The following is a 23,868-nucleotide window of genomic DNA, read 5'->3' as shown; positions in this document are numbered from 1 at the left end:
CTGGGTATTCAGTTACTCAACAGTTGCACATCTATTCGCCTGTAGACATCCCCACAGCTATTGTTGACATCTGTCATCTACACCCCATGATGCACAACAGTTATCTTGCTGCCAGTTTTGGATAGTGCCACTTTGTCATGCACAGTAAACTTTAACCATGGTGATATGTGAACAGTTTACAAATTTAGCCATTTTGGAAATGCTTCAATCTTTGGCCTGAAAGCCAATGATCTTGCTCTTTGGGACATAAGGTAAATCACCCTATTTCCACATTATGACAATGACTATACTGTTCCCCATGGCTCTCCCCCTCCTCCTCCCCCCTTCCCACTGACCAACATGGTTGACATACCCTGCTGTCACCTGCAATCTGTGATGGTTATTGGACACTGATATTGAACAGAGGCCATGGTCACGATAATGTGACTGGATCAAGTATAATAAAATTCTGACTATTATCTGTCTTCTTGGTACATTAGAGCTTGGTGGTGTTTATTAGTAGTATGTTAAACTAATAGCAATAGTCTCTTGAATAAAAATTCAATATTGTATGCTCACACTTTACTTTAAGAGAATATGAATAATGTATTCATTCTGTTGTCATCATGTGGCCAAAATAAATTATATCAATATGTTCGAGACTAATTTAAATATTTTAACTTTTAATGACTTGGAAATCTAATGGAATTTTGCTCACATTACTGACATGTCCCTCATAGCCAGAAATCTGAGGTACGAGGATCAGGTGAATGAGGAGACCATGTTATTCCACATTCTTGACTGAGGCAGTGCTTATATTAGGTTTGTGTTAGTTGCTGTAGTGTGCGATTTTGAAAAGAAGGTGACTCATTGTACAGAATGACAATGAATGTAATTTATGAACAATGGCACATGTTCCTGGCAAGTGATTTTTCATATACACTTACCAGGAGAATGTTTCCATATGCCTTTGTGCACTTGAAAATGGTCTAAAGCCCAGATCTGGCTAGTAGTGTTAAATAATGTATTTATTTTAATGGAACACACTGGTGAAAACGTTCTTGGAATTTATTGAAGCTGTGGTGCCCAATCAGTAGAAATCAGGGTATTAAGATGATGAATATTTCAAAGAGCTTGTGAAAATAAGGTATGATGATGCAGCAGTTTTTTTCTGTGACAGTTTTACTACTTTTCCAGCAAAATATGTTCAAAGAATAAATAAACAGAAATTACAAGCTCCTTCCAATTAAGAGCATAAGTACTAATGTAAAACAGTATAAAGTTCATTTATAGACATAAGTGCTAGGTCCTCCAAGGTGTGCACATATTGTGCTAGACTCAGTGAAACTTGGCATTAGGGTCATGAGCACACCTTCCCTCGTGCCCAATTTAAGGAGCTTCTGCACATGTGCAACTGGCATAACATAATTGCCTCATGTGCCAAATACATATGGACTTGATACACAATGTGCACAGTTCATGGCATGGACTTACCAGTCAACTACAAGTTTACATCAGTGCCACCAGGTAGTAGCACACAGCAGCAGACTTTTATCCACATTTACTTGGCATAAATCCCTCTAGGTGGTAGCACACTCCACAGACATGCCAATTCACTCACTAAGGAGTAAACTTAGATCAGACATCAGTATATGTTATAGAGCTATACTGAGAGAAAAAACCTATTTTGTGGGATTCTGAAGGAGATATTATAGTACATTAAGTTTTAGATTTTATCATACAGTAATCCATTTGAGGCACTGAGAACCAAAAAGCACATCATTGTCGATTGTGAGATTTATTTATTCATGCTTCTGACATCCCTCGATCTTCTGGTTGGTCAGATTTATCTGTACTGTAGGCCCACATTGCAGGTACATCTGCACATTCATGAAAAGCTGTCTCACTGGTTTCTTTGATATTCACTTAAATATTGGGAGTCAAAGATACTGTGCCTTTGGCCCTTATGACTCTCAGCACCTCATTTGTATTCTAGTCAACTAACTTGATAGATAATACTACTTGAATTTAATAATTTCCACAATGGCAGTTTGTGTTTCGAATTGGTTGTTTACTCTGCAGGAATCAGCTTTCTTGTGCAGTGTCAGCATGAACCCAAATGAACCTGTGTTATGTGCTAATAGAGAAGAAAATTACCAGCAAAAGTTAGACACAAAGGAAGTAGAGCCTCCCAGACCAGATCCGTTGTCTGAGAAAGTGACTAAATGAAATAAGTGTGACTAAAAGTGAGCATTTAACAAAGAAGTGTATAATAAGCATAAGTTGTGTGGGTGCAATGTAAGATTGCCTGATTTCACCCAGAAGTTAATTCGTTAAATAATACATGACTTACGGATCCTGTAAATCTTTCTGAAAAAATAAAATAGCACAAAAACTCCCACTTACTAAAAAATGTGAAATGGAGAGTAGCAATTGCTTACACATTATTTCATTCTTGCCTTAAACTGTACCTAATTGTGTACAAAGCAGCAGAAGTCCACAAAGACAATTTTTCCTTTTTTAAGACAAGTTATGCATATTGTTATTATTATTATTATTATTATTGAAAGTGGTTGAAGTTGTATTAATAGGTTGATAAGCATAACTGTTACACGGAAGATGTTATTAATTTCACACTCTCAAATTTATCTGAATTTAAAAATTTGTGGACACCCAGAATGTATATCTATGAGCCACTGCTGGTTTAGTCCAAATTCTGCAAAGGAATATATCATGTGCAGTCTCTGTGATGTTAGTATTATGCAAGGGACAATTGCCCAAACGTGTTGTTGTGCATTGTGTTTGAGGATTTAATTTCTCTCTAGGCACCCTAATGGCCAAGATACATCAAAGACAACTTTGTGTTCATTTTCCTGTCCTGACTTATTTTGCATCATATAATTATGCGACAAGAACAGCTACATAGTGACACTGAACTGGCAACTAGTGGCAGCTGTATGATCATGATTTTTGACTGACAACACTACGCACTGCACACAAAACATTAAATTCCATTGTTTGTTGATCACAGTGTTTCTACAAACACGGGAGCAGATGGATTTCAGAATCAGTTAATTAATTTTGGGTGTTTGCATATATATTTCTGTAGCCACAGTAGAAGCTCAAAACAGATTAGGACTATGAATATGCATTAATCTGCCATGCGATTTAAGTAGCCAGTGCCTTAGAGTGAAGATATGAAACGCAATACCAGCCAAAAAAAAGGTAGGATCATGGTCATGTGCAAACTGTATAATCTAAAGTCAGAAATAGTCCAGTGAAGATAGTGACATGGAAAGTGCATATACAATTTTCAGCAGAATGGTTGAGAGTTGTAGTCCAAGAAATGGAAAATATGGGTCTTAAAATTATAGAAATGAGTGAGGTTCACTGCAGGTAATAGGTGCTTCTGTAATGAAAAAGTGAAAATGTACCACTGAAATATACTACTCCTCTAAAACTACAATTACTAGTACCACAAAAGCTTTGACAGCACTGTCTTACTTCATTTAATTAAGTATGTCTCTACTTTTTGAACAGCACTTAGTTCTTGACTACATCCTCAAAAATAAATAAATAAGTAAATAAAAATAAAAATAAAGGATTGTAAGCACCAAACTCTAATAAATCTTCAGATGATGTGGAAACTGAAAAATCACAATATGAATTCTGTTGCTTGTGAGCTCAATGGGAAATGACAAAGCCATAGTTGATAAACTGTGGACCCATATGAATGTGGCCAGAGAAATGATAAAACCGAGAGGTAAGTATAGTTGTATGAATAATATGAGCTACTTGTCACTAACACTTAGTTCCAGGTATCACGTTGCCTCTTAGGAACTTGGAAATCCCACTGGACAGAAGGCAATCGATAAGCCAGAGACAGATTTACTCCTTATCACCAAAATGAGCTTTTAAAAGAGTGTGGAGGAGTATGCAGGCATGGCAACAATCTTGTACAGATATCATTGCATCAATCAGGAAGCAGATTAAGTGAATAAAGATAAGAAACTAAGAAATATTAATTTGAACACAGCTTCTCAGTTAATATTAATGGCAGGTATAAACACTTTTCCTGTTCCACTTACAGAAGAAACCTAGAAATCTCTTAAAGAGTCAGCTATAGTAAGAGCACTAGATATACTAGTATTCAAAACTTGTAAGAAGAGAAAAAGAATGGGCAAGTTATGCTACCTCATACTAAAAGAAAGGATGAAGATTTTGAAGAGGTAATAAATTAGTTTATGATAGAATACAAAGACTCTTCAGGTGAACAATACCAGAAACAAATGATATGGGGTTAAATAAAAAATGTAGAGGAATAGAAAAACTTCATATTGTACCACCTGATAACTTCAGTTCCCATAAGATTATAGAGAAAGTAATATATACTATTCAGAAACAAGCTCAAGCAAAATTATTTGGAAGTATTGACGAATTAACTGTGTATATAAAAAGAGCAAGGGAAATGATTGAATAATTATATCACAGATGTCTTCACTAACCATTGATGAACCTGATGCTGAAGAGGAACTAGGGGACATAAATGTAGAGAAGGAGGTACTGAAAAAAGCAAAAAGGTAGGCAAATCCTGCTGGAACAACTGTACCAAATGAAACAAGTCAAGAGTTTATCGAACTTGCAGACACAAGTGCTACTTACACCTAAACTTGTTCAACCATTCAGTGATTGATACTACTCAATTATTTCATTCAGCCAGATATACCTTGATAAGCATTGAAACTCACCTTCATAGTTCTGCCTAAAACATTTAATGCTAAATAAATGCTGCAGTGAGTAAAAAGTTATCAAACTTCCTGGCAGATTAAAACTGTGTCCCCGACCGAGACTCGAACTCGGGACCTTTGCCTTTCGCGGACAAGTGCTCTACCAACTGAGCTACCGAAGCATGACTCACGCCCGGTACTCACAGCTTTACTTCTGCCAGTATCCCGAGTTCGAGTCTCGGTCAGGCACACAGTTTTAATCTGCCAGGAAGTTTCATATCAGCGCACACTCCGGTGCAGAGTGAAAATCTCATTCTGGAAAAAGTTATCAGCTTAATAAATTATATTCCGTACTGGTACCAGATCTGACTGTGAGAGTTTTACATGGCTGCCAATGGAGAAAATAATCCAGCACAAAAGAAATATATTTCAGATTTAGGCACTTTCTTTATTTTCTATCTAGGACCTTGCCCTAAAAGTACTGTCTTGCAAGTACACTTTTTCCTTCCTTTGTGTGGAAGGTATTAGCAGTTGACATTATCAAATAGCACAGCCTTGCTGGTCGTCTTTATTCCATAGTTGCTGATGAAAAGACATCAATATGATAGAAAAGCTATGCTAGAATCAAACCTCCTACACATTATAGACAACATAAGAATATAGGAAGATGTGAGATATGTATATTATATTCAACATTCAACATATGTTGTAAGGCAGTTTCATAAATTCCTTGGATAATGTTGATAAAAGAAGAAAGATCAGAGGTAAATGGTCCAGATTCATCCATTTTTCATGTAACGTAGTGGTATTAACAAACAACAGAGAATTTTCGATGCTTTCTAGACAAATTAACATAAGCAGTATAGAATTTTAACCCTAAAACAGTTCGCTTAAAACAAAAATCATAGTTTTGTGCCAGGAGAAGATAGACAACATAACCATCAATTAGGATGGGAATGTACTTGGCAGAGTAACTTAATTATGAAACCTTACATCAAGGTTAAACAAAACAAAACAAAATCCAATTCAACATATGGTAAAGAATCATGAAGCATTATGTAGTATCAGTACTGATGAAGACTGAACATTCATCCCATCCATGAATAGGTTGCAGTTGTTTGAAACATGCATGTACCATTGAATCTTAAAAATCTCTCGGCTGGACCCAGGAATCAGTGGTGAAGAACTTCATCATGGCGGCAAAAATCACATGAATTCTAATTATGTCTTCGATTCATTTGATGTGTTTGAGGTCTGGCAACCATACAGATCAGAGTGAAAGCATTCTTGAAGCTCTTGCAAGCCATAAAAACTCAAAAATTTATCATTTGGGCCATGTATTCTGTAGTGAGAAGTGTAACCTTACACATCTCATCATTAAAAGAAAGTTGGGGGAAAAAGTAAATCCAGGAAGAGAAGAGATTGATAATCACAGAGTTGTTGACAGTTGCCAATCATTGCAAATATTGTCTCCTTGATTAGATGGTTGGCAATCTGCTGTATGAGTATGTCACATGAAGAAGAAGATGCATTTAAAGAAGCTGTGAAAAGCTGACTGTACTTTTCAGAAAATTTGAAGATGCAGGGATAATAAGTCATCTGCAATATAAGATGTAAACTTTACAAAGCAATACCTAGAATCATCTATTGTAAAGAAACAAAGCTACACAAAATGGTAACAGTAAACTGTAGGAAGTGTATTTATGCTCTTGCATTTGTCTAGCATGTTTAATTTTAAAACTGGAAATTATCATGATTATCTTAAGTGGTATTGAGAAGAAATGGACTGGTGAGATAAAAGATTATCTTAATCTTCCAAGAAAAGGCAGTTACATAATGAATGAAATGATAAAACTTCTTCATTTCTGTGGACATGTGGATCAGTTGTATCTTCCATCATCTATTTGTCCTCAAATGTCAAGAACTCAGAGCAACTGTTATGGTACAGGAGACAGTAAGTTGTGCATACTGTATACTTCTGGCATTTCTTCAGAGGAATTTACAACTACATTGCCCATCTGTTACATATGAATACTGTTCACTGATGTAAGCAGCTTGTGGTCTTGTGGTGAATGTCTGCAACTCTCAACTGCAGTGCCACTGGTTGGGGATTTACTCCCTGCAGGATTGAGTGTATGTGTGTTGTTCTCATCATCATTTCATTATTATCAATGCCCAAATCATGAAAGTAGTGTCAAATAAAAAGACTTGCAGCAGATGGCCAAAAATCCCAGATAGGGCCTCAAGCCACCAATGATACTGTTCACTGACAACATGTTGCGGTAACATAGGAATTCACATTTGCAATTCACAAGGAACATGCAGTATTCCATGCAAAATACATGTTTTATATCTTGGCCTATTATGTATCCATGATTATGACTTACAAACTGTACGTGGGACTTAGACAGACTAGATTTGACTGATACTGCAACACCTGCATGACAGTTGGTTCGGCTAAACAAAGCTGTACAGTATACCCCAAAGACAAATATTTAAACAGCAGTCATTATTTGTATGACATAGTGATGCAGACTGATAACAACTAAAATCTTCAACTCTTTCCACACCAAATTGACATACTTAGTAAAGAATTTGGACTTACGAGCAATTTATGTGAAATGAAAGTTATGGTTTTGTGCCAGAAGAGGATGGTCAACATGTTTATTAACTTGGATGAGGATGTACTTGATAGAGGAAACTAAATAAGATACCTTTCATAACATATCATATTCTTTACTTACTTGCTCTCTCTGGGTGATGAAACTTATTTCTAACAATGATATTGTAGCATACTTTGCTCATCTTGCTCAACATGTGGTACATTTCATATGAATTTCTGTTTTTGAAAATTATCAAATAGCAATACATCCTCCCTGTTTACCAACTTTGAAACAGATATAGGAATTCATACAGATTGTTCCCCAACATTGTTTCAACAGTGTACTTTAATCATCTAAACTAATAATACTAAAGCTTTGTGAATGACTGCTATGAGCATTGCTAACACCAGAACCACTAAAAACTTATCACATTCTGGGGGGAGGGGGGGGGGGGGGGTGCTAGCCTCTAAAGAACATATTTCTGAAAATTTCAAGGAACTCAGGAAACAGAAAGAGATACTCTGTGGTGATGGACATTCTGAGGACCTGAGGATAAAAACAAATTGAGACACTTACACAACAGTTAACATATGGAACGAATGCTAAAATGCCTCCCAAGCCAGTTTTGATCATTTTTGAGTTTATTTTATTATACAGTCATGACATTGAAAAGTCAACAGCTCTAAAGCAATTAGGCTATGTAAAAATGATTTAAGAAGTAAACAAACTGAATAGTTAAAGTGCTGAATGATTAATTCAAACAAAAATACTGCTTATATGGCTACATTTCTTTGACTTGCTGCATTGTTTATGTGCCTGTCAACAACTCAGCACCTCAACTATTTGGCCAGTTATTATTATCTCTGTTTCTTAAACCATGTGTTTTCCACAAAAGATCTTACAATATCAAATTTATGTGAAAATGATGCATGTACTTGGGACACTGAAAAGGACTAGTAAAGGTAATGATTTGAAGAAATTTGCTGTGGAAAGAATATGAACCATTTACAGAGCATGAAAATGATGATGCCACAATAACAGTTTTTTATTTCTTAAAGATGTCTATGATTTTGAGCATTCTGCTGCATATGTACACAGCACACAGAAGCCAAGACAGTGCCAGTTGACACAATCTGTGCAATGAACCAAACTTCAGCTAGACTGTACTATCCATATTTGGAAGCAAGTGAAAGAGTTGAGAGCAATTAAGTCACCAGGACTGCATGGAACCCATTTCTGTTTTACAGAGAGTGCAGTATAACATTGATTCCTTACTTAGCTCAAATTTGTCTCGAATCTCTTACCTAGTGCAAATCCCCAAGTGATAGGAGAAAAGTACAGCGGACTCCTGTATTTAAGAAGGGTAAAAAAAAATAGTCATGCAAAATTACATACCAATATCCTTAACATCAGTTTGTTGCAGAACTGATGAACATTTTCTGAATCTGAATACAATAAATTTCCTTGAGAGGGAAGAGCTTCTGACCACAGATCAGCACTGATTTGGAAAGCACTGTTCATTCAAAACTCAGCTTGCCATTTTCTCACATAATAACCTACAATATGTCAGTGAAGGGCAACAGACAGTTTCCACATTCCTAGATTTTCAGAAAGTATTTGACATGGTGCCCCACTGCAGGCTGTTAGTGAAGGTACGAGAATATGAAATAAGGTCCCTGATACGTGAGTGGCTCAAAGGTAATAGAACCCAGTACATTGTCCTCAACAGCAAGTGTTCATCAGAGACAAAGGTATCAGGAGTGCCCCAGAGCAGTGTGACAAGACTGCCCAGATTCTGTATTCATATAAATGATCTGATGGACAGGGTGAGCAGCATTGTGTTGCTGTTGCTGATGATGCTGTGATATTTGGAGAACAAACATTTGAAGTTGACTGCAGAGTGATTTTGATTGAAGACCATGAAGATGAATAAGTGAAATTAGTACTCGTACAGGGGCATATAGATAGTGGCTTTTTCCTAGCTCTTTCTGAGACTGGAACAGCAAATGAAATGACCAATAGTGGTACAAGGTATCGTCTGCCATGCACCATACAGTGGCTTGCAGAGTATACCTGTAGATGTAGATCTAGATTTAGATCTAGAAGATTTACCCTCCATATTGAATGTGTTGTTTTACATGTCTGTCATGCTCATTCATTATGACAATGATGCATCAGTTCACACCGGGACTACAGGATAAGATCAGTCATTGCCATTCTAATAGGAACTGCAGTACAAATTAGGACCCATGTTGTACCTCAACAGACAGTTTTGCATATCAGTCAAAAGAATTGCCCAAACGTGTTGTACATATTGGTGCCAGTAGCCCAAGGACAAATATCATAGTCATTGTTCTTCGCAATGATTGTAGCATATGGATTTAAACCTGGATTATATGAGAGAAGCAGTCACTGCTCATTGCACAGCAACTGCCATACAAATTAGTATCAATGTTACACCAAGATAGTCTGCTGGGACTATTACTTACTGCTTGACAAATATGGGACTATGAGGAACAGCCATGAGTTGGCCTTCCTCTGGTATCTCAATCAGTTTGCAGACCATCTATAATGGTGTAGCAAAAGATATATTATGATGAATAAATGGCTTAGAGTTGTGTTTAATGATGACAGTATGTCATATTTTGGCTTCCATAGTGTTTATTTGTGAGAGCAGCACTGATCGGAGTGCAGGAACTACCAAATTGTAACCACAATATGTGCATGTGATCAAGTGCCAGTATCATAACCAATGATGCTCATACACTTATAGTGTTTGCTGAGGGGTATTAAACAGTATAGCGTACATCCAGAAATTTATTCATCCTACTGTGTTGTCCTCTCTATAGCCTTGCAGTCTTCCAGCATGACAATATCCATGTACCCAGTTCTCAAATTACCCAACATGCTGTTAAAGAAGTTCGCCAACTCCCATAGCCATTATAATTGCTAGACCTGTCGCCCAGAGAGAAACTGTGTTTCTGTTAACATCCAAGCCAGTTGTAACAACAGATGAAAGTAGCATGGAACAGTATGTTGGAAAATGACCCCTAACACCTACTTAGTCATCTCTGTGTTCAGTAGTAGGACTGCATTGTACCTAGGCTGTATGATAAAAAATACTGAAATTGTTGTCCTAGATAACCTGTTAATAGATGTATAATGGAACACAATTTACACTCTGTATAATATGGTTTTTAAAGAGGATGGATTTATTAAGAAGCTATGCTAAGCCCTGTTTCTGTTCACCATGCATTGTTCATTGTGTCATCTGTTAGAAAGATTATGGAGTTTTATTATAAAAATTGAAATATAGTACAACATTTTTCTGTTATGATATAGCAATTGAGACAGTAGTCAGAAGTTTGAGCTCTTCTTGCTGAGCATTATCTCAGTTATGATACTTATTAGTGCTCGTAGGGATGTATACACCACACATAACTATCAAAGAAAATTTTAATGGTAGGTGTGTCTTATATGAAAAAATAAAACACTGTCTTTTTAAGCAATAATATTACTTATGTTGGTCTTTGGTATTTCACAAATCAGCTGAATTATAAATTATGAAATCATTGTTCACAATTAAGAAACATTACACCTTTATGATAATGTCTATTAACAGAACATAGAGTGCAAATCACAGCAATAAAAAATGTGACACTGGATGTAACTAATCTAAATGCAGACTTCTTTAATAATACCACAGTCACTGATCAATTGCACTGTGCCCAGACATTGCTCAGTTAACTTTGGTTATAATTTTCCATTCCACAAGGAATTTCAACAACATGAAAAATTAACTGTAAACCTGAAATACTATTGTAAAATTAGGTGATTTTTATGTACATAAAAGATACATAAATTGTCTTGTCAACATGCATACATTTGGTAACAAACATAAATACTATTAACATTTTACATAAAAATAATTTGTATACTTCCAGGAAATGTTGATATGACTACAACAGTTTCAGGTTTTGCTAAGATTAGCCATTTTTGTAAACTACAATGATCATTATAAACGTTTTTCAAACACAAGTTGAACCTGAAAGATTGTTATTCAGTTACTTAGTGAGCTTGCATAACAATCTTTTATTCTGCTTAAGTTTTGAGAGAAAGTATATATTTCCAGAAGAGAACAAATTTACATTTCTTTAATATTGCTGGAATTTGAGAGGTTGATGTTGGACATTTAATTCAGGTATTTTACTTAAAGAACTTTCAGTACATAATATCTCATGTTTCCAGTACATTGTCATTTATCTTATCATCCTTAATTAATTATGCACAACTGATGTTTGGTTAATTCACAGATACATTTGAACTGTCTTAGAAATTTTCAAAACTGTTGCTGAATAAAGGATACCAGAAAGAGAATGAGAAATTTTCTGGAGAGAATGTAATACAATGATACCATAAAATGAAATAAATATTGCTTCCACCCATTAAAACATTTGCTCATGAGACTGTGCTGTTCAGAAGGTGTCATTCACAATTTCATTCATTGATACCTTCAGTATACCTGTGTCCTAGTGAGATGCAAAACAGAAAACAGTTTAATAAATTTAAATAGTTATCACATAAAAACCATGAGTGCTGCTGTTTAAAATGTCAGAGGAGAATATAACTCCCATAGCACTGTGGCACTAAATAATGAGGATCATCCATCCATTATTATACAAATATGATACGAGGAAACTGAAATCCATACACAATATACTTCAGAGTCACAACAAGAGTGAGATACCATCAGCATAATCCTTGGTAAACACTATTTCAATTTTGTTTTATAGTTGCACATGATATGTAAGTGTGAGCTTACAATACTCAATAAAATTTTATTTTGCTTGAGCTGAAATATTTAGAAAGCTTTAAATTTCCACACATGGTAATATCAGAGGCATTGTATGAGAATACTATCTACTCTGAAACCAGACTATGTCTGTACAAAAGGCCACATCATATGTCTCTTAAAAATATATCTATTTCATCCAATATTTAACAAACAACCGATCAGTATTTTTAAATTTTCCACACAATAGCCACAATCAAAATGTAATTGCCTCTGCATCTTTTAAGCAACCACTGGCTGTAAAACAGTTCACTAAATAATTTTTTTGCATGATACATTTTGATACATTTAGGAACAACAATTTATCTGTAATTTTTATGCTGCTACTATTGTCTCTTTGAATTATATTTACTGCAAATGCAAATTCATATCTCATACAGGTACCCTTTAACTATTACCAACAGGCCTAGGCTACTGAATGGTATGTCATTCACTAACTGCATGTAGCTGAAAAATAATGAATTTTGGATTACTGTGCATTTCATATTTTAAATAGACACTGAAGCAACATAAATATATTACTATGTTGACTAATTTTATTCATGATATATGCCTGGCTAGTGTTTAATGCTTCTTACAAATATTTTTTGTAAGAAATCAGCAACAGAACTGCATAGATTCCATGGGTCATTTATGTATAATGTTGATGGAGTACATAAAAATGTGTACTCTTTCAGCCGAAGTTTTTCTTGATGAGAAAATACTTTGTTCCTTCTGCAAACTTGAAAGAGTACTTTTAGTCATTGAGCAGTAAATTCTCTTTTCTTTTGGGATCATAATTCAGCACACAGTGCTACAAATGTAATGAGCTTGCTTTATGTTAAAAATAATTGACTCCTTATTTCAATCCATATTCTCCCACAAGACATGAAACTATAAGGAATGCTTTTTCTTTATACACAGATTATTTGAATGAGAATACATTTATACTTAAAAGCAAGAAGTTCTTACTGGTACAATTATTTTAATACTTCAGCACTGTACATCAGTTCTTTGCCATTGCATGGGATTATAACGATATACTGTTAAATGAATAACCTTAATGAGGACTACTGGAGGCAGAGGAGACCATTCAGACCGGTTACACATAAACAGTCATGTAACTGACTTATTATGCAACTACTCACCATCAGCCTTCACAAGAAGAGTGTAAAAGTAAAACTTTAAGACAAAATTTTTGTGTGCCAGAGTCATATGAAAACCACAGTATGGCAGTTAATCAGCATTCCCTGAGGTACGATGATTTACAAAAACTGGAATTAGCTACCATAAGATATAGCTCCTGGTTTTCAGTCACTGTTGTTTTATGCTGAAAATATAACATTCACAAATATCTAACTCACGAGCACAGCATGATAATGAAAACTTGAGATATCTCCAAAATTAATAGTAGAATTGTGAGTGTCGCATGAATTATGACTGCTGTACCAGTAATTATCTGTTTTTGTGAAACTGATGGTTTCATTATTACAGTATGAAAATTAGATTCTGATAGCTGCAGAAATATTTGTTTGTGACACTGTTAATTCCAGAAAAAACTGATGCCTCAACAAGAAAGAGAAGATTTATCTACATCTTTCTGCAAGCAACGTTCATCTCTATTATTCCTTAATCTTTGTGCTTCTCACCCTACTTATTTCTAAGCATACCTAATACAGTTACAAAAACAGTAACAATAAACATTTAAAAAACAAACTGTTGAATACAAAAAAGAGAAAATCCAGGAATAAACACGATTCAAGCATTCAGGCATTTTACAAGATGATTAATATAAAACACATCATGGTCTTCATTGAGAAACCATTAGCCTCAACATACATGGAAAAAGTTCATAGTATCAGTTTCTGTTCATCATATGTTTGGCTATTTCTAATTCTGTAACAAGACATATAACCATACAACACTATATTGATGTTAATATATTTCTCTTTGCAGTGATTTCTTATTACATTTATAAATTACCTTCCCTGCTGTCATAGTTGATTTTGGACAAGTAATAAGTCTCCATTGAGTAAATGCAAATAATTGGACTAATGATAGTGTGTGTTTTTTTTTCTTTTCCAACAGATTAATAAATCCAAAACTGCAAATGTAAATTCAAAGCTAACAGTCTCTCTACTTTATGACTGCTGAAGTGTGACAATCTTATAGTAGCATAATTGTGTATGCCTTTCAACACCAACAACAGCATGAGCCTAATGATGTCTGTTTCATATCAGGCAACACAGTTATTGTCTTATAAGACCTATAATAACTGGTCTCTAAGGCATACAGGTAACTTAGACCATGGATACACATCACTTTAGTGTTGAATCTGTATTAGCTCATGCAGGATCTCCCCTGATCGTAACATTCAGCTAGTTTTACCAAAGGCTGCATTCATTTTTCAGTGAGCAATAGAGAATTTGTCATGAAATGGCGGAAATAAAGGAAATGGAAAAGTTTTATACATGGTGGTGTAGGATGGAAAAAAAAAACAGTAGATGGATCTGGTCACTATTGCCAAAATGCTGCAACACCTATATATTTTAACTTTCAGCAACATTTATATGAAACTCAACATGTGTTTATCTATAGCTGTGAGGTAGAATATTATTAATTAGAACAGTGCCCAATATTTGAACATTTCCATCAGTCAGTTAGTAAAAAAAAGAAATAAAGAAATAAAAACCTCATTGAATGTGGCTTGCAATTGAGAAATAGAATTAGGGGCAAATGCAAAGGAAATTATACTTCAGATTTTATTTTCTCCAGCAGTTTCTCATTACCGGAAATTAACTGCAATATGGTGCTTACCAATGAAACATTTACATTTGTCTGATTTATTGACACTGGTTTTGTCCTTGAGATATCATATATAACAACAAGATGTATATTGTGGTTCATCTGTTTCCAAGAAAAATATTTGTAAAACAAGCAACTCTACTTACTGGGTCACTTTACCTAAAATAGGACACTTTGGTAACATCTCCATGAACAATACACTTATCATATAATCAGGGAATCACATTTACTTTCATCTTCTTCATCTTCATCTGCAAACTGAATATTGTCTAGTATATCTGCATGTGCAGAAGAAAGCTTTTTCAGTGTGCTTTCCTTACTGTTGACACTACATATTTGATGCACTTTGACTGGTGACTCGGATTTCTTAGAAAATTCCTTCAACATTACATCCTCTTTGGATCTGACATTCATGACATGACCAAGACTTCCAACTTTGCTATACTCCTGATGATGCAAGGGGCCTATTAACTTTGACATACTGTCTGAAAGTCTAATAGTATTAGTGGCATTATTTGTGTCTGTTTTTTGATCTTTAGTACTGATGTTGCCTGTAGATGCAGTCTTGTTGTCCATGAGTTTGTCTACATCTGTTGAACAAAATGTTGTCACTTCATCCTTAACTTGCTGATCCTTGCACACTGATGGGGGTACTTGTGTGTAGTACTCTCCTTTGAGTGGGAACACATGCAGCTCATGCTGTGATTGAAGCTCTGGCTGATTGCTGTATGAAAGTAAATTGTCACCTTCCTCCTCCTGAAAAAGGAAGGTTATTTTAAAGTTAAATAATGCAGTTGTCTTTTATCATGTTAGGGAATGTATGTTTTTACTGTGAGGTGGTAGAAAAACTCAGATGTCTTCAGTTAATGGCAGTATTAAAGTACTGGTATATGTTCTTAAATGTTTCAGTAAAAATATTTCTTTTATTACATGTGTGTCTAATTAATTTTCATATTATTTTCACAGCAACCAAAAACACAGTGATAAAGAAAAAGTGAAGAGAATAAATTAGGACCAGCTATATGTGCCATGTTCTTATGAAAGCAACTGATGAACAATAAAATTTGCAAAATGTAAGAGAATGCATATGCTACAATCTAAATGCTTTTTTCTCTGATTTAAATGCTTCTAATAAAATGCAGAACACAGTTGCTCTAATATGTACAGTAATTTAAAAAATAGAGATTTCATATCTGTACCATATTTCATAGTTGAGTTTGGTCATATCTTCTTCATATATAGCCTGTTTATTGATGTTTATCATATAGGACTGTGATATTGTACTTAATTGTAGATCTAAATCTTCATGAAGCATTTACTTTAAGACGAAGTACTCTCTTCCAAACATATGAGACTAACTCTAGGTATTATCTCTTTTTCTGTATGGTGTATGTTGTATGCTTCAGACTAATGATAGATAGTCTTTTGTGCCATTAGTGTGATCTTAAAAGTTTCATTAAGAAATGTACAAATATTTTATCTCATAAATTATAAACAAAAGAAAATAGGAATGTAACGAGATAGTTTTTATTTTGAAGGGCTACTGTTATCTAACTTGATTTATTAGTGACCATCTGAAGTCGCCAATTTACATAATGTTTGTCACTTAACTGTAGATCTCGGATCTGCTGAGGACAAAATGAATTCCATGAAAATATAAAAATAGCCTGATTCTTGTAGGAACTGATAGACTATACCTAGCAAGGTGATTAGATTAGATTAGATTAATACTTGTTCCATAGATCATGAATACGACACTTCGTAATGATGTGGAATGTGTCAGGTTAATAAAAGATGTCTGTACAAGAAATTACATTACACAAAATATTGCATGACACTAATGATTAAGTTTTTTTTTTACTTAGTTTATATCTAAAAATTCAGCCAATGAGTAGAAGGAGTTGTCATCTAGAAATTCTTTTAATTTATTTTTAAATGTTAGTTGGCTATCTGTCAGGCTTTTGATGCTGTTTGGTAGGTGCCCAAAGACTTTTGTGGCACCATAATTTACCCCTTTCTGTGCCAAAGACAGATTTAACCCTGCATAGTGAAGATCATCCTTTCTCCTGGTGTTATAGGTATGCACACTGCTATTACTTTTGAATTGGGTTGGATTATTATTAACAAATTTCATAAGGGAATATATATACTGTGAGGTTACTGTGAGGATCCCTAGATCCTTAAATAGATGTCTGCAGGATGACCGTGGGTGGGCTCCAGCAATTATTCTGATTACACGTTTTTGTGCAATGAATACTTTTCTACTCAACGATGAATTACCCCAGAATATGGTGCCATACGAAAGCAGTGAATGAAAGTAGGCATAGTAAGCTAATTTACTGAGATTCTTATCACCAAAATTTGCAATAACCCTAATAGCATACGTAGCTGAACTCAGACGTTTCAGCAGACCATCAATGTGTTGCTTCCAGGTTAACCTCTCATCAATGGACACACCTAAAAATTTTGAAAATTCTACCTTAGCTACAGACTTCTGTTCAAATTCTATATTTATTACTGGAGTTGTGCCATTTACTGTACGGAACTGTATATACTGTGTTTTATCAAAATTTAAAGAGAGTCCGTTTGCTGAGAACCACTTAATAATTTTGTGAAAAACATCATTTACAATTACATCACTTAGTTCTTGGTTTTTGGATGTTATTACTATACTTGTATCATCAGCAAAAAGAACTAACTTTGCATCTTCATCAATGTGGAATGGTAAGTCATTAATGTATATCAAGAACAGTAAAGGACCTAAGACCGAACCCTGTGGGACCCCGTGCTTGATAGCACCCCAGTTTGAGGAATCAGCTGTTGTTTTAAGATTATACGAACCACTTATTTCAACTTTCTGCACTCTTCCAGTTAAGTATGAATTAAACCATTTGTGCACTGCCCCACTCAAACCATAATGATTTAGCTTATCTAAAAGAATTCCATGATTTACACAATCAAAGGCCTTTGAGAGATCACAAAAAATACCAATGGGTGATGTCCGGTTATTCAGAGCATTTAATATTTGGTTCAGTAATTCCAGTTTTATTTCAAGACTTCTGATACAGATCCCTGTAATATGCATATAATGTGTGTCAGTGTGGTCTTTGGCTATATGAAAATTTTGTCTTAAAGGATGTTGAGTCATTAACTTCAAATCACAACATAAAAATGTAAAAAAGTCCCATTGTGACTAATTGATGCCATAGTGTGCAATATCAGTATTTGAGTCAGTTGAAATTGTGCATAATGATTGATTGTCAAGAAATGGGCTTATAATAGATTCATATTTTGGCTGTTGAAGTGAATGCTACTTTGACAGTGGAGTGAAGAAATGGAAGATTGTAGAGCACAAAAATGAGCTGGTATTGTACCAAACAATGTATCCAGAGCACAGGATTACCACTGTTTTATATGGATTTGTACAATAGACCACACAAATTCTTCCATAAAATTGACTCAATACTGGACCATTGCAAAAGTATGTCCCTGTGAATGGCTTGGCACAATCTAACATAAACTAAACTGGTGTCAACTTCCATTGTCCTGAAACCACAAATGCCACAGACTGCAATGGACCCATGAACACTGTCATTGGCATGCTGAGTAGAAAAAGCAATCCCAGTGGAATCCATTAAATGGTGGTGGTTTCATAAGTATTAGACACTAGACACTACTATATTGACTGCTGTCTGGCAGATTGGTTATTTAGCTGCACAACAGACAAATGGAACTGCAATATGTCTGAAGTACCATATGGTAACAAATGCCATTTTGTATCCTCCATATTGGCATTGACAGTTACTGCCACATTAAGGATAATTTAAAGCCCGAGATATTGACCTTTCTAGTTATATTTTGTTATATTTTAGTAAGAAAATGCACAACCACCATGTTTGCTGAGGCATTTGCTAGGCATTTTTGATGAGTGCTTCGATAAAGCTATAGGCTACGTGCCTCCCTGGTCATTCTAAATGGCGAGCACTTCAAGGATCTCAGCATTTGTTTGCTGAGTATGGTCTTGGCCAACCTGGGTTTCCTGTGCTGAGGACTTGTGAGCACTGCCTGTCTTTGTAACCTTAAGCTCTGGGCGTGCTTCAGCGAGCATGGGACAGAGTGGTAGTGGAGCATTCTGTGTCACAGGGAACGAGGATCTTGGCTTAGCAGCTTGGATCACGAGTATTGCAGAAACCTCTATATATTAAAAAAATCACGGTGTGCTGCACGGCGATGGGATTCACAACAAACAAGTCATTAGCATGTGACCTATGAGGAACCTTCCACACCTAATTAGAATATGGTGAGTTCTAAAAGTCAGCATCTTTTATCTTCGCATTTAATTTACCCAAGTACCTGAATATATTCAGGCAGGCTTTCTGTTCCTTCAAGTTAGGCCCTATGTACCTAATCCAATGCACTGGTTTTAGTGCCAATTCTTTGGGCATACCACCATTGGTTGCAACTGTCAGGGTAGGTGTTGAAAATAAAGCTCTGCTGTCCCAAACCCAGTGTACAACATTCTGCACTGCCCAGGTGTGTGAGTTGCTCCAAAGCTCATCCAGTTTGGAGCAAAGAATTTCCTGTCTTTGCAGAAGGGAAGATAATCCAGGAGATTAAGGTGACACAGCGCATCACATACTTCAACGCATTGAAAATATTTAAGGCCTCGCAGCTATCCAATTGTGGACAGTCGTTTACCTCAGCATTGGGCCCGCCTGTACAGAAAAATAGTGTTGGCACGCTGACATGGACAGCAGCACAGACCACATTTCCCTACAGGTGTCACTGTAGCTGCACAGCTGCGAAGTGAGTCGAAATATCAAGCATTTCCTCATCTGAAATACTAGTGCCAACAGAACCAAAAACTTTATTTCCGTTAAAACGGCGTTATCTCCATCCCCAAAATCCAAGATGGGGACAAAAACGAACAGGACAAAACGATCAGGTCCGAAGCTGGATCAGATGATGACCATACTATGGTGTGGATGTCGACGTTTGCCTGAATGGCAAGTCCCTCATGTAGCCTCCTCCCGTCCCCATCATGCTATCTTCCCAGTATGGCGGAATGACAGTGGGAAAGAAAGATGAATACCTCTCCGTTGAGATGGCTTCCATACTTCAGTGGAACTTAAATAGGTGAACTATGTCTATCAGCTCAGGGAAGACCAATGTTTGCCGCGCGGGATTAGCCGAGCGGTCTCAGGCGCTGCAGTCATGGACTGTGCGGCTGGTCCCGGCGGAGGTTCGCGTCCTCCCTCGGGCATGGGTGTGTGTGTGTTTGTCCTTAGGATAATTTAGGTTAAGTAGTGTGTAAGCTTAGGGACTGATGACCTTAGCAGTTAAGTTCCATAAGATTTCACACACACAAGACCAATGTTTATTTGCCTTCAAGAGACACAAATTAATTTATCAGACGTGCCCGAACCAGGTGGCTACATTCTCCACAAGAAGGACGACATGGTGCAGATAGAGGTAAAGGAGGAGTGGCTATTTTCGTAAACAATGCCCACCACTCCTTACTTCTCTCCCTCACGACCACCCTACATGCAGTCGCTATATCAGTGTCTGTGTGTCATAAGTTGGCAATATGCTCACTCTGCACAGTCCAGTCACACTAATGTTACCACCGTCTAAGTTCAATGTCAACGTGCAATAGTCGCTCAGAGACGGTAGGTGGAAGCAATAGCAGTGGGGGGTATATAAAACATGTTGGGGAGATACGGAAAAGAATGATGTTAGTGTCGTAATACGGAAATGGAAGGGTTTTACGACGTCCAAAAAGGGCGTAGTCATTCGCTTTTGCGTCAAGTGCCGAAGCATTTCCTAAACGGCTAAGTCTGTAAACTATTTGCATGCCTCCATGGTTAAAGTATACCCTGCATGACACGATGTCGCCATCCAAAACCGTCGCTGAGGCAATTGTGGTGCACCATGGGCCATAAATGACATCGTAAACGGCTGTGGAGATGTGTACAGGCGAGTAGAGGTGAAACTGTGAACAACTGAACTCCCAGATGAACCAAGGTGCTAACAACAGTGTCTCCTCAATGACTGTTCAATGTAAGTTGCTGCATATGGGCACCCGCCGCAGGTGCCTGTTTCGTGCATGGCCTTTTCAGATGACAGATACCCATTGGCCCACACATTGTGGAACATCTGAAAGCAAATCGGAAGGCTCTAGGCCAGAGGAGGGAATGTTTTCGTGGCATTCCCTGGGTGACCACGTCATTCAGGAAGGCACAGTGGTTCAACACAAGTCTCTTTCTATTCTTAGGAACCATGTCCACCACATACATGCACTATGTTTTTCCTCAGCAGGATGGTATCTACCAGCAGGACAATACAATATATCACAGGATTTGCAGTGTATGAGTGTGGTTCAAAAAGCACCAGGATGTTTGCTGTACCCCCCTGGACACCAAATTCCCCGAATTAAAACCCAATCGAGATTATGTGAGGCCGCGTCAATCGGGCTGTTTCACCAGGATCGTCAAACCAAGAAACCTAGCGCAGCTGACCACAGCACTTGAGTCAGAATGGCTTCACATCCCTGTCAGTACCTTCCAGCACCTCATTGACTCTTTTATTGCATGTCTCACAGCGGTCAACACTGCAAAAGTTGGTTATTTAGGCTTTTGACAAGTGGTCAAATTAATGTGACTGGATGATGTATCTGCCCCCTCATGATGTACTAGACGAATACACTCTCAGTGAACGCCTCACTTAGCTACCCAACCACTGATCCTCTGTGGTGATTATAACGCCCACAGTGTGCTTTGGAGCTCTGCAACCAGCTGCTTCATGGGCAGAACAATTAAGAGTCCTCAAGGCAACTGCCTTGCCGCAGTGAATACACCGGTTCCCGTCAGTTCAGCGAAGTTAAGCGCTGTCGGGCGTGGCTGGCACTTGGATGGGTGACCATCCGGGCCGCCATGCGCTGTTGCCATTTTTCGGGGTGCCCTCAGCCTCGTGATGCCAATTGAGGAGCTACTCGACGGAATAGTAGCGGTTCCAGTCAAGTCGGCCTTTGGCTGTGGAGCGGTGCGGTACGTCCCGGCCGCTCCGTGTCGCGTTTCCGGGTGTGTTGTTGTTTACCGCGCCGGCGCGCTAGTGTTACGTATTGCCGTCACGTTCCTGACACACGATGGCTCTTTCGTATCGGAAAGCCACGATCAAGCTGCAGTTCGACACTACGTACTCTAGACCCAAGGCCCACGAAGTAGAGCGTTTTTTACGCGATGTGGTACATGTTGATCCTAACGAGCTGATCGGTATCCACTTATCTATTGTCTCCAGCGTCGTATATCTTAAGTTCACTGACGACGAAGCATGTGACAAACTTCTCAGACGCTCGACGGCAGGTTATCGGTTCTGCCACTCAGACGGAAACGTGGGTGTGGTGACGCTTGAACGTGCTGGATTGGGAATCCAAAATGTGCGCGTGTTTGAGCTCCCTTTTGAAGTTCCAGCGGATTTGGTCACCCTTGCTCTTCGACCCTATGGAACAGTTCTCGGCCACACGGCCGAAAAATGGAAGACCTTCGACACCTACCCTGTCCTTAACGGGGTGCGACAAGTCCGTATTGACCTGCATCGCCATATTCCTTCGTATCTCACGATCGCTGGTTGCAGGGCAATAATTATTTACGACGGTCAGCCGAGAACCTGCTCCGGTTGTGGCCAGACGGGACACATGCGTACCGAATGCCTGCAACGCCGTCTCGTGCAGACACCCTCGACCGACCAGATTCGTCCGTCGACACCGACCTCTCTGCCGATTACGTATGTTGCGGCGGCGAGACGGGAGACGCCAGCTGTATATGACGACCCCACTGTATTGGTGCGAGCTTTGGAGGACCCTGCAGTAGCTTCCACGGAGCCCCAAGCGTCTTTCAGTGCTGATGCTACTGATGTCCTTTCGTCGGACCCCGGCGCACCGTCACAACGGCTCGCCGACGGTGCGATGGAAGTTGAAGCACAGGATGCAGCGTCCTCCCCTTGCCCTACTTCGGAAACAGAGGCGCGGCAGCGTAAGCAGAAATCACCCAAGCGTCATAAGAAACGGCGCAAGACAACCGACGACGTAGAACAGCCCGAGGCGACACCGCTGGATGACGAGGTGCCTCAACCGCTCCACCGCGCCGACACAGGCGACCCTACCGTCTCACACGGTTCGACGTCTTCTCCCACTACCGCTGGGTCTGGACCACATGGGGATGTGGGAGATCACCGCAGCTCCGACACCGGGGATGCACCCTTGCCTCCGTCTGCCTCTCGAGATCCAGTGGTGTCAACGTCCCTGGGCGACTGGGCGCAGGAGACGGAGTTGCAGGATGCGTTTCAGAACCAAGACGATGCACCGATGCCGATGGCAGCGTCTACGCGGCCGGCGACAGACGCCTAGGACGGCATGAGCACCTCTCGTCGCTGCCTAGCACTTCGCAAGACCGGCGCTCCACGTCACGACTACTGCCCCCCTGTCATACCATGGTCACCTCCCGAGACTTGATGGACCAGGCATACCGCCTCGCCACGATCAACGTCAATGGCATTACATCTGATGTCAAGACCCGTATGCTGAAGGATACGTTACGCGCTGCGGATCTGGACGTTGTTTTCCTTCAAGAAGTCCGATCAGGACTCTGTCTCGATGCCTACGGATATGACGCCTACACTATGCCTGCAGATGTGGGCGGCCGAGGTACGGCGATTCTACTGCGGGAAGGGATAATGGCCACTGATGTCTCCTATTTACCGTCGGCCCGGGGGGTCGCACTCACGATTGGTACAGTACGTCTGGTGAACTTATATGCTCCTTCAGGCACCGGCAAAAGGAGAGAACGGCGCACCTTTTTTGCCGAAGATATAGCCCCGCTCTTCCAGGGCAATACCGACCACTTGGTAGTAGGCGGCGATTTTAATT

At 38.4% G+C, this 23,868-nt stretch overlaps 1 protein-coding gene and 1 non-coding gene across 2 annotated transcripts in view; both read right to left on the bottom strand.

The window, feature by feature from the left end:
* Nucleotides 1-4,813: 4,813 nt before the first annotated feature.
* Nucleotides 4,814-4,888, bottom strand: Trnas-cga (transfer RNA serine (anticodon CGA)). Its single transcript has one exon. It is a non-coding gene; the product is annotated as a tRNA-Ser (tRNA).
* A 5,917-nt stretch (nucleotides 4,889-10,805) lies between these two features.
* LOC126298324 (uncharacterized) overlaps nucleotides 10,806-23,868 on the bottom strand; it is an 897,680-nt gene continuing 884,617 nt past the window's right edge. Inside the window, exon 16 of the mRNA XM_049989621.1 lies at nucleotides 10,806-15,701. Coding sequence (XP_049845578.1) covers nucleotides 15,150-15,701 — 552 coding nt within the window. The 3' untranslated portion in view covers nucleotides 10,806-15,149. The remainder of the gene's footprint in view (nucleotides 15,702-23,868) is intronic.

This window comes from Schistocerca gregaria, chromosome X (assembly GCF_023897955.1).
Source record: "Schistocerca gregaria isolate iqSchGreg1 chromosome X, iqSchGreg1.2, whole genome shotgun sequence".
Classification (NCBI taxonomy): domain Eukaryota; kingdom Metazoa; phylum Arthropoda; class Insecta; order Orthoptera; family Acrididae; genus Schistocerca; species Schistocerca gregaria.
This window is presented reverse-complemented; position numbering and strand designations above follow the sequence as displayed.